Raw genomic sequence first — 14,513 nt, 5'->3', positions numbered from 1 at the left:
AGACATTCTGTAGCCTACTGCCTTTCTAGAAAATGACAGTGTACAGTTCTATATAAACCTGTTATATGGTAACAAGGCCATAGTAAATCACCGCTGAAATATAAAGCCATCTCATGTCTGCTGTATCCAAGTATGACGTGGATCTGTTAAATGGGCACATAGTCCAACTGTAGTGTCTTTCTATGCAATTCCTGGCCGTGATAGTGGTCTGTCGCCTTTTAGAACCTCCATGTATATTTAGGGTATGTTCACTCGAACTGTTTTCAGACGTAATTCGGGCGTTTTACGCCTCGAATTACGCCTGAAAAAACGGTTCCATTACACCTACAAACATCTGCCCATTGCTTTCAATGGGTTTTACGTTGTTCTGTTCCCACGAGGTGTAATTTTACGCGTCGCTGTCAAAAGACGGTGCGGAAAAAGACGCCCACGACAAAGAAGTGCATGTCACTTCTTGGGACGTTTTTGGAGCCGTTTTTCATTGACTCCATTTAAAAACAGCTCCAATAACGTCCGTAAAATACGCAGCGAAAAACGCGAGTAGTTACAAAAACGTCTGAAAATCAGGAGCTGTTTTCAGGCGAAAACAGCTCCGTAATTTCAGGCGTATTTTGCTACTGCGTGTGAACATACACTTAGGCCTTATTCACACGAACGTGTAACACATCCGTGTGATGGCTGTTAATTCACATCTGTGTGGTGTCCGTGATTCACGCACAACTTCATAAGAAGTGAAAAGGAAAAAAAAAAATTAATGAAAAATGTTTACATAAACAGACATAAACAACGGATGCTACACGGGACTGCAACGCATGACAAACGTGTCCATTTGCGGACGCAAAACTGACCCGTTCATCTGAATAAGGCCACACACACACACACACACACACACACACACACACACACACACTTCTCGATGAATTAGAATATCATCAAAAAGTTAATTTATTTCCGTAATTCAATACAAAAAGGGAAACATATATATTATATAGATTCATTACACGCAGAGTGATCTATTTCCAGCATTTTTTTCTTTTAATGTTAATAATTATGGCTAACAATGAACCCCTTAGTGACCAGCCTATTTTAGGCCCTAATGACGAAGCTATTTTTTTTGTTTTCCTATAATCGCATTCAAAATGCTATAACTTTTTTTTATTCTTCCATTGACCTAGCTGCATGAGGGCTTGTTTTTTGCGGGATTAGTTGTACTTTTTAATGGCACCATTTTGGGGTATATATAATTTTTTGATTAACTCTTTTGGGGGGAATAGAAAAAAAACCCTGAAATTCCGCCATTGTTCTATGCGTTTTAAATTCACGCCGTTCACTGTGCGGCATAAATAACACGTTACCTTTATTCTATGGGTCGGTACGATTACGACGATACCACATATGCATAGGTTTTTAATGTTTTACGACTTTTGCACAATAAAAGGACTTTTATTATTTGTTTTTGCATCGTCCCTTTCCAAGAGCCGTCATTTTTTTGTTTTTCCGTCAATGTAGTGAAATGAGAGCTTGCTTATTGCGGGACAAGACGTAGTTTTGATTGGTACTGTTTTGGGGAACATTAACTTTTATTATGACTTATTTGGGGGACAATGAAAAAAAAAATAGCAATTTCGCCATTGTTTTTTGCTGTTTTGTTTTTACGGTGTTCACCTTGCGGTTTAAATTACTAATTAACTTTATTGTTTTTGGATCATTATGGTCGTGGCGAATCCATAGATGTGTACTTATTTTTTACACTTTTACTAAAAACCACTTTTTATGGAAAAAAATGTTTTTTTTTTGTTTTACTGTAATTTTTATAAATTTTTATTTTACATTACTTATTTTTTTTTAGTCCCATTAGGGGACTTTACTATACAATCTTTAGATCGCTGCTGTAATTCTTTGGTATACTCTAGTATACCAGAGCATTATTGCCTGTCAGTGTAAATCTGACAGGCAATCTATTAGGACTTGCCAGCATATACCCAGGGCAGGCCTGGGGGCTTTTATCATGCCCCCGGCTGCCATGGCACCCCATCGGAGGTCCGCGATTGTATTTGCGTGCCGCCGATGGGTAACAGAGGGAGCTCCCTCCCTCTGTAAACACGTTAAATTCTGCGGTCGCAATTGACTGCGGCATTTAACGGGTTAAATGGCCGCGGACTAAGTAAACTTCGATCACTGCCGTTGGAGCAGGATCCCGGCTGTAATCAGACAGCCGAGCCTCGGCTCCCGCCTGCACAGACTTAGACTGGGCCGCCATGAAAAGGCTGCGGCCTAGCCTGAGGCCCCTTCGTGACCGCGGTGAAAAGGCGTGATATATAATCAGCACTTTTTATAAGGTACACTTTTGATAAGCTGCTCCTTTTTAATGGAGTAACCTGTTTTTAAAAAAAAAATGAAAAATTTAAAATAACATATTGGGGCATATTTGAGTTAATAGAAGGGGTCCCTCGTTCAGGACAATCCTCAATTAGACAGAGAGCTACTACAAAGAATATCTTTCTCCTGTTGCAACTTTTTTTTTTTGGGGGGGGGGAGCCTTCTAAGAAGGGATTATAAGAAGTGGAGAACCTCTTTAACCTGTTTCTAAAATCCACCCTACATGTACAGTGGAAATCGAAGGGGGAAGTATGGGGCAGGTTCACGGGCTGAGCCAACTCCATACTCTGCAGGTGTCCGCTGCCTATTACAGCTGACCACCTTCTATAACAGCCTGGATCAGAGTTAACTCCGATACTGACCGAGTAACCACTTAGGTACCATAGTCATGCGAGCGCCGCATCTGAGTTGTTTTGCCTGTAGCAAATGCCTGCTAGGTCATGCCTGAGGCATGGCCTAGCAGATGCCTGTCTGTTTTATACGGACAGGCATAATACACTGCAATATAGAAGTATTGCAGTGTATTATAAATGCGATCGGACAATCGCATAGTGAAGTCCCCTAGTGGGACTAGTAAAAAAAAAAAAAAGTTTAATAAAAAGTGAAAAAAAATAAAAATATGAAAAACCCACTTTTTCCCGTAACAAGCTTCTTTATTACTAAAAAAACCAAAATAAAGTAAAAAAGTTACACATATCTTATATTGCGGTGTACGTAACGACCCCAACTATAACGTTTTTACATCATTTAACCCACACAGTGAACATCGTAAAAAATAAAATATAAAACAATGCAAAAATTGCTATTTTCTTTGAATCCTGCCTTAAAAAAAAATTTGATTAAAAAATGATCAAAAAACAAGACCTTATACAGCTATGTCGAAGCAAAAATAAAAAAGTTATAGTTCTTGGAATGAGACCATGGAAAAAACATAAAAAATAGCTTGGTCATTAAAGTGAACCTTTCACCTCCCCATACATGTGCAGCATGTAATGGGGAGGGCTGCACAAACCCTGGGGCACTTTACAAAAAATTTTTCTACCTCGCTCCGTTATTTAGATATCGGTGCCGTTATATTTGGCGCCCGATATTTAAATAATTCCCTGAACAGTCAACGGTGCGTGTACTGGCAAGGGGGCGTGTTACTATGGCTGTGACACTGTCCAATCAGATATGAACAGTGTTACAGCAAGAGCGAGGAATGGGAGTATGTGCGCGTGCACACGCTCTCACTCTTCAGCTTTCAAGATTAGGCTTCTGCCGAACTGGCAAGGGGGCGTGTCACTGCTGCGGACAGTGTAAGCTGGGGAGCGCTGTCCGTAGCAGAGACACGCCCCCTTGCCAGTTCGGCAGACAATACAAAGACTGATCTCTCGCAAGAGCTGAAGAGATGAGAGCTCCTCTCCACAGCTATTGCACTGTCCGTAGCAGTGACACGCCCCCTCGCCAGTTCGGCAGAAGACTAATCTTGAAAGCTGAAGAGTGAGAGCTTGTGTACGCGCGCACACTCTCATTCCTCGCTCGTGCTGTAACACTGTCCACATCTGATTGGACAGTGTCACAGCCATAGTAACACGCCCCCTTGCCAGTACACACCCCGTTGACTGTTCAGGGGGTTATTTAACCCCTTAACGCTCCAGGACATACTATTATGTCATGGTAAGTGCATCGTTTTCGCGCTCCATGACATAATAGTATGTCATGGAGTAAACACGGCGCCGTTCGCGCGGGGCGCGTGCATGAGCTGTGATAGCTGCTGTTTCCGACAGCAGACTATCACTGCTCAATGTGCCGGGACCGATCGCGGTGGTCCCCGCAGATTTAACCCCTCAGAAGCCGCGTTCAATAGCGATCGCGGCTTCTTAGGGGTTAATCCGCCATCGCCGGCCTGCTACACGATAGCGGCCGGCGATGGTGACTATGGCAACCGGACACCAAAAAATGGCGTCCGGCTATGCCATAGACGGAAGCCTAGTGGGTCCTGACAACGTCAGGACCCACTATGCTTGCTGTCAGTGAGTAGCTGACAGCTCTAATACACTGCACTACGCATGTAGTGCAGTGTATTAGAATAGCGATCAGGGCCTCCTGCCCTCAAGTCCCCTAATGGGACAAAGTAAAAAAGTAAAAAAAAAGTTAAAAAAAGTTGTGTAAAAATAAGAAAATAAAAGTTTTAAAAGTAATAAAAGTAAAAATCCCCCTTTTTCCCTTGTCAGTCTTTATTATTAAAATAAATAAATAAATAAACAAATAAACTATACATAATTGGTATCGCCGCGTCCGTAACGGCCTGAACTACAAAATTATTTCGTTATTTATCCCGCGCGGTGAACGCCGTAAAAAAATAAAATAATAAACCGCACCACAATCACAATTGTTTGGTCACTTCACCTCCCAAAAAATGGAATAAAAAGAGATCAAAAAGTCGCATGTACCGAAAAATGGTCCTGATCGAAACTACAGTTCGTTACGCAAAAAATAAGTCCTTGCACGGCTTTTTTGAAGGAAAAATAAAAACGTTTTGGCTCTTAGAATAAGGTAACACAAAAAGTGAATGATTGTTTACAAAACGTATTTTATTGTGGAACGCCATAAGACATAAAAAAACTATAAACATCTGGTATCGCCGTAATCGTATCGCCACGCAGAATAAAGTGAATGTGTCATTTATAGCGCACGGTGAACGCTGTGAAAAAAATAGAACAAAAAAACAATAGTAGAATTGCGGTTTTTTAGTCACCGCGCCACCTAAAAATAGAATAAAAACTGATCAAAAAGCCGCATGCACCCCAAGAAAACTACAATGGATTCCTCAAGGGGTCTAGTTTCCAAATTGGGGTCACTTTTGGGGGTTTTCCACTGTTTTGGCACCACAAGACCTCTTCAAACCGGACATGGTGCCTAATAAAAAAGAGGGCTCAAAATCCGCTAGGTGCTCCTTTGCTTCGGAGGCCGGTGCTTCAGTCCATTACCGCACTAGGGCCACATGTGGGATATTTCTCTAAACTGCAGAATCTGGGCAATACGTATTAAGTTGCGTTTCTCTGATAAATCCTTTTGTGTTATAAAAAAAATGGTATAAAGAGGATTTTCTGACAAAAAAAAAAGTAAATTTCACCTCTACTTTGCTCTAAATTTCTGTGAAACACCTAAAGGGTTCATAAACTTTCTAAATGCTGTTGTGAATACTTTGAGGGGTCTAGTTTCTAAAATGGGGTATTTGATAGGGGTTTCTAATATATGGGCCCCTCAAAGCAACTTCAGAACTGAACTGGAACCTAAAAAAATAAATAAATGAGGCAATACTTCGCTTCTTACATTATACTGATAATGAGACGTGCCCACCCCGAGATGACCCCAGTTTTGACCGTTTGTATAAACGGAGACCCCTATTAGACCGTTTCAGTGCCCGGTTTTCCCAAGCATACACCCCCGAGACGTGTATTTCTATTGATGAGTCCCTGGTACATTTTAAAGCGAGGGTTCAATTCCGCCAGTACCTGCCGGGTAAGAGGGCAAGGTATAGCGTGAAGATGTATAAGCTGTGCGAGAGTGCATCAGGGTATACCTACAGGTTTAGGATATATGAAGGAAAGGCCACCCCCAAACCAGACTGCATCCTGGACTACAATAGGTACATGGGAGGGATGGACTTGTCAGATCAAGTCCTGAAGCCCTACCGCGCCATGCGGTGTGGTATAAGAAGCTGGCCATGCACATCATACAGATGGCTTTGTACAATGCGTACGTGCTACGTCGATGTGCAGGCCAGAGGGGAACTTTCCTGGAATTTCAAGATCTAATCTTTAGGGACCAGGAAGGGGGGGCACCCAGTACTTCTGGAAGCGAGGCCACACGCATCGTACCAGGGCAACACTTTCCAAGAGAAGTTCCCCAAACCGGTGGAAAGGGAAAGAGTCAAAAGAGGTGCAGAGTCTGCTATAAGAGGGGGATAAGGAAGAACACAATATACCAATGTGACACGTGTCCCGAAAAACCAGGGCTCTGTATAAAAGATTGTTTTAAAATGTATCATACATCCCTTGATTTTTAATTTACCCTGATGCACTCCGCACAGCTTACCCCCCTCATCTTTCCCTTCTGAGCCCTGCCGTATGCCCAGGCAGCTGATAACAGCCACATGTAGGGTATTGTCGTACCCAGGAGAACCCACATTACAATTTAAGGGGTGTATATCTCCGGTGGCGCATGCTGGGCACACTATATCGGACACTGACATGCCATATATATATATAAAATTGCAAATCTCACTCTGCACCATCTGCTGCGCATTATCTTTTACACAGTACCTGTGGGGTCAAAATGCTCACTACACCTCTAGATGAATGTCTTAAGAGGTGTAGTTTTTAAAATGGGGTCACTTCTCGGGGGTTTCAACTGTACTGGTACCTCAGGGGCTTCTGCATACATGACTTAGCACCAGAAAAGCTCCAGTAGGCCAAATGGTGGTCCTTTCCTTCTGAGCCCTCCCATGGGCCCAAACGGCAGTTTATCACCACAAATGGGGTATTGCCGCACTAAGGACAAATTGGGCAACAAAATGGGGTATGTTGTTCCTTGTGAAAATAAGAAATTTTGATAAAAAATGACATCTTATTGGAAAAAATATCATTTTTTTCATTTCACAGCCCAATTCAAATAGGTGCTGTAAAAAAACTGTGCGGTCAAAATGATAACAAAAACCATAAATGAATTCCTTGAGGGGTGTAGTTTCCAAAATGGGGTCACTTCTGGTGGGTTTCCATTGCTTTGATACCTCTGAGGCTCTGCAAATGCGACATGGCACCCGAAAACCAATCCAGCAAAATCTGGACTCCAACAAACACATAGCGCTCCTTTCCTTCTGAGCCCTCCCATGGGCCCAAACAGCAGTTTATCACCACAAATGGGGTATTGCCGCACTAAGGACAAATTGGGCAACAAAATGGGGTATGTTGTTCCCTGTGAAAATAAGAAATTTTGATCAAAAATTACATCTTATTGGAAAAAATATCATTTTTTTCATTTCACAGCCCAATTCAAATAGGTGCTGTGAAAAAACTGTGCGGTCAAAATGATAACAAAAACCATAAATGAATTCCTTGAGGGGTGTAATTTCCAAAATGGGGTCACTTCTGGTGGGTTTCCATTGTTTTGATACCTCAACACCTCTTCAAACCTGGCATGCTGCCTAAAATATATTCTAATAAAAAAGAGGCCTTAAAATGCACTAGGTGCTTCTTTGCTTCTAGGGCTTGTGTTTTAGTCCACGAGCGCACTAGAGCCACATGTGGGACATTTATAAAAACTGCAGAATCTGGACAATACATATTTAGTAGTGTTTATCTGGTAAAACCTTCTGTGTTACAGAAAAAAATTTAATAAATTTGAAATTCAGCAGAAAAAATGAAATTTGCAAATTTAATTTCCACTTTGCTTTAATTCCTGTGAAATGCCTGAAGGGTTAAAAACTTTCTATATGCTGTTTTGAATACTTTGAGGGGTCTAGTTTTTAAAATGGGGTGTTTTATGGGGGTTTCTAATACATAGGCCCCTCAAATCCACTTCAGAACTGAACCGGTACCTTCAAAAAAAGGCTTTTGAAATTTTCTTAAGAATATGAGAAATTGCTGTTTATGTTCTAAGCCTTGTAACGTCCAAGAAGAATAAAATAATGTTCAAAAAACGATGCCAATCTTAAGTAGACATATGGGAAATGTGAACTAGTAACTATTGTGGGTGGTATAACCGTCTGTTTTTCAAGCAGATGCATTTAAATTCTGAAAAATGCTATTTTTTGTAAATTTTCTCTAAATTTTGCAATTTTTCACAAATAAAGACTGAATATATCGACCAAATTTTACCACGAACATGAAGCCCAAAGTGTCACGAGAAAACAATCTCAGAATCGCTTGGATAGGTTTAAGCATTCCGACGTTATTACCACATAAAGTGAAATATGTCAGATTTGAAAAATGGGCTCTGAGCCTTAAGGCCCAAACTAGGCTGCGTCCTTAAGGGGTTAAATATCGGGCGCCGAATATAACCGCACCGATATCTAAATAACGGAGCGAGGTAGAAAAAAAAATGTAACGTGCCCCAGGGTTTGTGCAGCCCTCCCCATTACACGCTGCACTCAGCTGCACATGTATGGGGAGGTGAAAGGGTCTCTGTAAAGTCTAAAATAGGCTGGTCATTAAAGGGTTAAACCAGTAGTGTGTATATTTTTCCCCACTTATTGGCTTGCAGTATCTATAAGGACTTCCAATATTTCTTATTTGGAATTATTAAAAAAAAAAAAAAAAAGCTGCTGCCATAAATAGGATGAAAAGAGTCTCTCAAATATATTATTTAGGCTTCATGTGTTGGATTATGTGGGTACGTGTTTGGAGAGCGCATATTGCATAAAATGGCTACCTATTTTTGATAGTTGAGATGGTATTGGGCTGTCATTGAACTTGTTATTTGACTGGTTAGGTCAAATTTTATTACAATATTTTATTATTGAAAATTATAAACCTACTAATACAGAAAGCTTAATCTTCTGGTTGTTGTCCATTGATGCCTGTGATGGTGAGGCCACCAAAAAGTAAAATTGGTTCCTGTAGTGCTTTAACCGGCGCAAAAAGTTGACCTTAGTTTTTGTCTTTTGTTTATTGCAATCCTAATTTTAATTTCACAACCGTTTAACACATTTTTTTTTTTGTTTCAGATAACTATAATATTCAAATCATACCAAGACTGCACAGACCAGAAAGTGTACCAGGCGGTGACGGACGATCTGCCTGCAGCATTTGTGGATGGTACAACCAGTGGTGGAGAAGGTGACATAAAAACCTTGCGGATTATAGAGAAAGCTAGTGGAAAGCATGTTGAAATGCATGCCAGATACATTGGGACAACTGTCATTGTGCGGCAGCTTGGAAACTACCTAACGCTAGCGATTCGAATGCCAGAAGAATTGGCTATGGCTTATGAGGAAAGCCAAGATTTGCAATTGTGTATGAATGGTTGCCCGTCCAGTGAACGCATTGACGAAGGTGGACATCTACGTTTCCCTGAGACCAGTAACCATTCACCCAGCTCATCATCTGGACAAACTCACCCAGCATACACACTGGAAAGTGCCATTGCCAAATGTCTTGAAAAGTTCCAAGTCCGGCACATCTATTTCCATTCTTGTGTTTTTGACCTACTTACAACTAGTGATGCGAACTTTACAGCGGCGGCTCAGAGCGCTTGGGAGGATGTGAAGGCCTTGCACCCCAGAAAGGAGCTTTGGATAATTTTTCCAACAAATGGCAACATGGCTAAAACCCCCGCTTTGTCTGCTATCATTCTTGGGCTTGTGTGCTTGGTCTTTGTTGCTCTTTTGTAGTTTTCTTGTGTATAAAAAAAATTGTAAAATATATATTGTTATAATATATTGAGCAAGGATAACAGCATATATGTATATACCGTGTATATGAAGGGATGTTTGTCTCGGGATGCCCATGAGATTGTACATATTGTGTTATTGTTTATACTTAAGCTGGATGTAGTATTGTTTTAATTTGTCTTGTTTTGTCCTTTTTTCGTGTGTTTTTTTTTTTTGTTTTTGTTTTTTTTTTTGTTGTTTTTTTTCAGTTGTACAATGTTTTATATGTTCCTTTGCTGGGACCTTTTAGAAAGCACTTTATTTTTTATAAGATATTTATGTCTTTACAAGTGAGATATGATATGATATGTGTGAATACACACATACTAAGCTCTGTTTATGTGTTGTGTTGATACCTAAGAAAGTTTTGTATTGTGTGACTTGGCAGGTTAGACGTAGTTTCCATGTAATGGCGGTAGGGTTGCCATGGAATTTTTCTAATAGCTAGTTCAAAAGAAACCATATGAACAGCTTTCTGTTCCTTTCAAACTGACAACATGAAAGGTTAGTAGTGATGATTAAGCTGTATGACGCTGTTCACACAGGTATATTATATGCTCCCTAGAACAAAATAAATCAAGAGCAATCTGGAGTCATGCTTGACTCTCATTCTATTTTCAGTTTCTCATGTGGACAGCTTTATAGGCCATTAAATCAAAAGTGGCACCATACAGGTTCTAAAAAAAAAATCCTTCAATTGCTACAATTATTTCATAGAAGTTTGATCTGTCTCTCTCGTTTTACGATAAACATGTTATTCTTTTATTTGAGCCCCATGTACCTCGCAATGTAAATCCTAGGTATTTTTTTTCCCCAAAAAACAGCGCCCGTCTCCTTGTCCATGGGCCTAGTCTGGTATTGCGGCTCAGCTCTATTCAAGTGAATGGAGCTGAGCTGCAATACCAAGCACAGCCTAGGGACAAGGGTGGTGCTGTTTTTATACCCTATTTTTGTAATTTCATACAACTCCTTTTAATGTTTGGTCTGATACATATAGGCACATATGTATTGCCCTTTTACCAGAAATAGTGGTCGGCCTAATGATACTTATGAGTCATCTGAGATGGCATCTTTCCCATTTATATTGCTGTTGTGTCTTATTAAGCCATTATTAGAAACTGTCCATTTATACTAAGACAGGAAGAAAATGTTCATCTTCTAAATTGATTCCCTAATTTTGGCTGCCCCCCAAATCCTGGTGCCGGAGACAGCTGCCTATGATTTTCTCATTATAAGGCCACTTCTGCTCAGAAATGATATTATTTTAAGATATTTACACAAAAAAAAACATTATTGTTCCTATGTGTATTTGGCATTTTAAAAAAATGATTTCAATTATTCAATTTTTGGGTGTGTGACCTATAGACTATAACTGATCCCATTACAGCTGCATGCGTAGCCTGTTAATATCACATTTGAGATGTTTAACTTTACTGTCTTTCCTTGCTTTTCAGAACTGTGAAAACACAAACCTCTAGTCTAGTCATGACTGCTTGTGCAAGCAATAAGCGTTTTTACATATTGCAATTAATATAATATTATTCTGAAGAGTTGCTGTTGATTTCAACTGGGCAAATCCCCAAATCCTGTGCCCCTAAAGAATTACCTGCCTAATATTTGGGATGGGAGTCATGGGTAACGCCCATATAATTGACCGCCTCCTGAAATGTACATTATTTTTCCCTGCCCCTGCCATTTTCATCTAAAGATTAACAATGCAAGATGAACTTGACGCCTTTACGTTGAAGGATTTTCCGTAAATGAGTGAAAGTCTTTTTTATATTTAATAGTTGGTTTGGTCGTTCCCGTTGGATGTTTAAAACACATTGTTTAACAATAGCGCAATGTCAGGTTAGTTTTATATTTTCTACTATACGCTTTCATTAGATATAGCCGGCATATCCAACTCTGCAAATTTACATTGTTATACAGTTACATAAAAATCTATAAGTTGGAGAAAGATCACAGATTTGCTTCAACCTTAAATCAATCTCTATTAGAGATGGATGGTATAGCAGATGCAAAAATAACATCTGTTCTACTATTCTGTAATGTTTCAGATGTCCTAATAATAAAGGGGCTCTAAGAAAGCATGCGTTCCCAGCTCCCACTCTTTTATACAGATCGGTACCATGGAGTGGGTGACGTGATCCCTATCTGCCAATAGGGACAAACTGTTGAACATACAGTACATGTCCTCTTATGACCTAAATATAAGGAGCTTTGGGGTTCGGGAGCACCCACTAGCTTGCCGTTATTAGGGTGCCTAAATTATATTCTTGTTTAAAGAGATCTGTTAGGATATCTAAAAATTTTTTTTTTTTACCTATGTAAATTAAAACCAGACGGCCTCCGCTGTTGAACTGTCACAGTAACTATACAAGCTGTTGCTGAAGGATTAGCGCAAGTTTCTACTAAACTTCATTTTGTAATCTCATTATGGAAAAAGAGCAGCGACTGAACGCTCAAACGTGCCCGGAAAACATTAACCAACTTATACATCTTTCTCTTAGTTTAGCACTTCTTCGTTTTTTCACTCTTGGCCCAGCTCTGGGAATTGACAAAATGTTATTTGCACATGTTCTTGAAGGCTGTTGTGGCAAAAAGAGTTTTAGATAATGCCAAACATATGGATATTTTAGAACTTCGTAAATGCTCTCTGGGGAGAGCTAAAACCTTTCAGAGGATGTGCTCAAAATGGCTGCCCCCTCTCAAGCTTCGAAAAACCCACAATGTGTCTTTGCAGAAACTTTTAGATGTGGTTCAAAGTTATTCCAATAAGTATCTGTTTGTGTAAGAGTGACTGTGCATTGTGTAAATAGTTTAACTTATTACGCTACAAGAATAAAGTTGGTTACCCTAAAGTGAATCGTGTGAAGTGTGGTGCTGTAGCGACCTCCTCTGAGCATTTGAGTATTCAGCGGGATCTGCAGACAAGGTGAGCGGTTCTGGTGGAGCGGGTGGTTAACAAGTCCAGATAAGTTGTTCCGCACCTTGCAGATATGCTGTGACTCATTTCTTAGCAATGCGTGGTAATTGGAACCATGTGTGTGTTTGATAATCGTGCATCTCATCATTTCTTTTACTATAACCCTGAGTTATGCCTCCCTGGCTTTGGATGTGTTCAGAGCCTCGCAGGCGTCATGCTTCTTCATGCTAAAGTATTTACTTGGCCTTTTCTGGAACTCGGGGGAGCACTGTAACTACAGCGTAAAAATGAATTCATATCTTCGTGCTCGGACCTGTGCTTTAGTTTAAATAACCGTTTCAAATAATATTATATTTTTTTGAAAAGTTGTACTACAGCCATGGTAAGTTATTGATTCTGCATTTCCGTAAACGGGATGCCCAATATGAAACGTGAGCATTCTTTAGAAATGATAGAGAGCATTCAATAAACTAGAGCAGTGCGATCAAGTCAGGTTACAAAGGGATTGTCACAACCACACGTACACTAAACCCCCCCCCCCCCCACTACCTCCACAGCACAGTTGGAGCTGCCTTTGCACGTTAAATATCCGACCATTAACATGCGAGACCATACTAACAGACTAGGGACATCATCCCATGGTTAAAAAAAATAATTTAAATACCGTTTTAGCTGTAGACTAAAAGAAAAATCCAACCAATCACTTTCCCGGCACACGGGTTGAATGTCGGCCATCACAAACGATTATTTGACATTTTAGGAATATCGTCCAAAATGGTTGAAATCAACAACTTTGTCCAATTTTGATATGTATATGTCCTGTTTAAATTAGGCTCGGTTCACACCATGGCAAAGTCCTACGTTTCAGGTATAGATCAGGAAGATTTTGCGTATACATCTGACTGAAGACTGCGATGCATATAGTGGGATACATCACCCAGAGAGAACCTAATTATAAAAAAAAAAAAACTTCTACCGCGCAGTATACGTTTCTTTACTGCTTACCTGTGTATGCAATAGCTTAGTCTACTTCCATCCTGCAAAAAAACAAGGCATGCCGAAGCATACTGGCCCGGAGTTTGTTAAAAGGGCATACTTTTGGCACACAGTGGGTAAATAGGGTCCTATGGATACGTTTGGCATATGTACTGGGAACTTTCCCATTGCATATGCTAAACAGGACTCTGAGGTGGTGTGAACAGCGCTTTACTACCCTACTTTAATGAGGAGCCATTTTCACGAACAAGGTTACAGTGGGGTTGTATTCACACTTTGCAGTCATATCGCTGTTTTTACTGCAATTTTCGCAAAATTGTTCCAAAATGCTGTGGTTTTGTTGCAATCATGCGAAAATTGTGCAAAAAAATAAATAAAATGCTGCGTGATATAACTTGTGAATATTCCCTGATGCTACAGGGAGGCTTTTTGAAATATTGCACGCTTTTAATATCTGCTATTTAAAAAGTCTTTATTTGAATGTACAAACTTTGGTTTGGATTTTTGTGAAATGTGCTCCAGTTATGAGGTAGGTTGCATTATCAGATTTATCACAGAGGGCTTTTCCTGCTCCAGACCCCCCCCCCCCCCCCCATTAGCCAGAGCAAAGAACCACCTCGAAGAGCCACTCCCAATCTGATGAACTTGACATAACAACAAATCAATATAATAAGGAATGCAAATGCATATACAGTACAATTGTATGCTCAAGGGTGTACATATCATGGAGTCATCCCATGCGGCCGCTATGGCGGCTTTGTTTGTTTTTTGTGTGATGTAAATCTGTGCAGG

The 14,513-nt window shown here is 40.2% G+C and overlaps 1 protein-coding gene across 3 annotated transcripts in view; it reads left to right on the top strand.

Annotated features, from left to right (window-relative positions):
* The window catches only part of RGMB (repulsive guidance molecule BMP co-receptor b), a 76,371-nt gene extending 63,706 nt beyond the window's left edge, over positions 1-12,665 (top strand). For all 3 annotated transcript variants that reach the window (XM_075837032.1, XM_075837025.1, XM_075837039.1), the window contains one exon: positions 9,092-12,665. In XM_075837032.1, the coding sequence (XP_075693147.1) occupies positions 9,092-9,757 (666 nt within the window). In that variant the 3' untranslated portion in view covers positions 9,758-12,665. The remainder of the gene's footprint in view (positions 1-9,091) is intronic.
* The last annotated feature ends 1,848 nt before the right edge of the window (positions 12,666-14,513 follow it).

This window comes from Rhinoderma darwinii, chromosome 1 (assembly GCF_050947455.1).
Source record: "Rhinoderma darwinii isolate aRhiDar2 chromosome 1, aRhiDar2.hap1, whole genome shotgun sequence".
NCBI lineage: Eukaryota > Metazoa > Chordata > Amphibia > Anura > Rhinodermatidae > Rhinoderma > Rhinoderma darwinii.
Note: the sequence above shows the minus strand (reverse complement) of the source record. Positions and strands in the feature narration are given on the sequence as shown.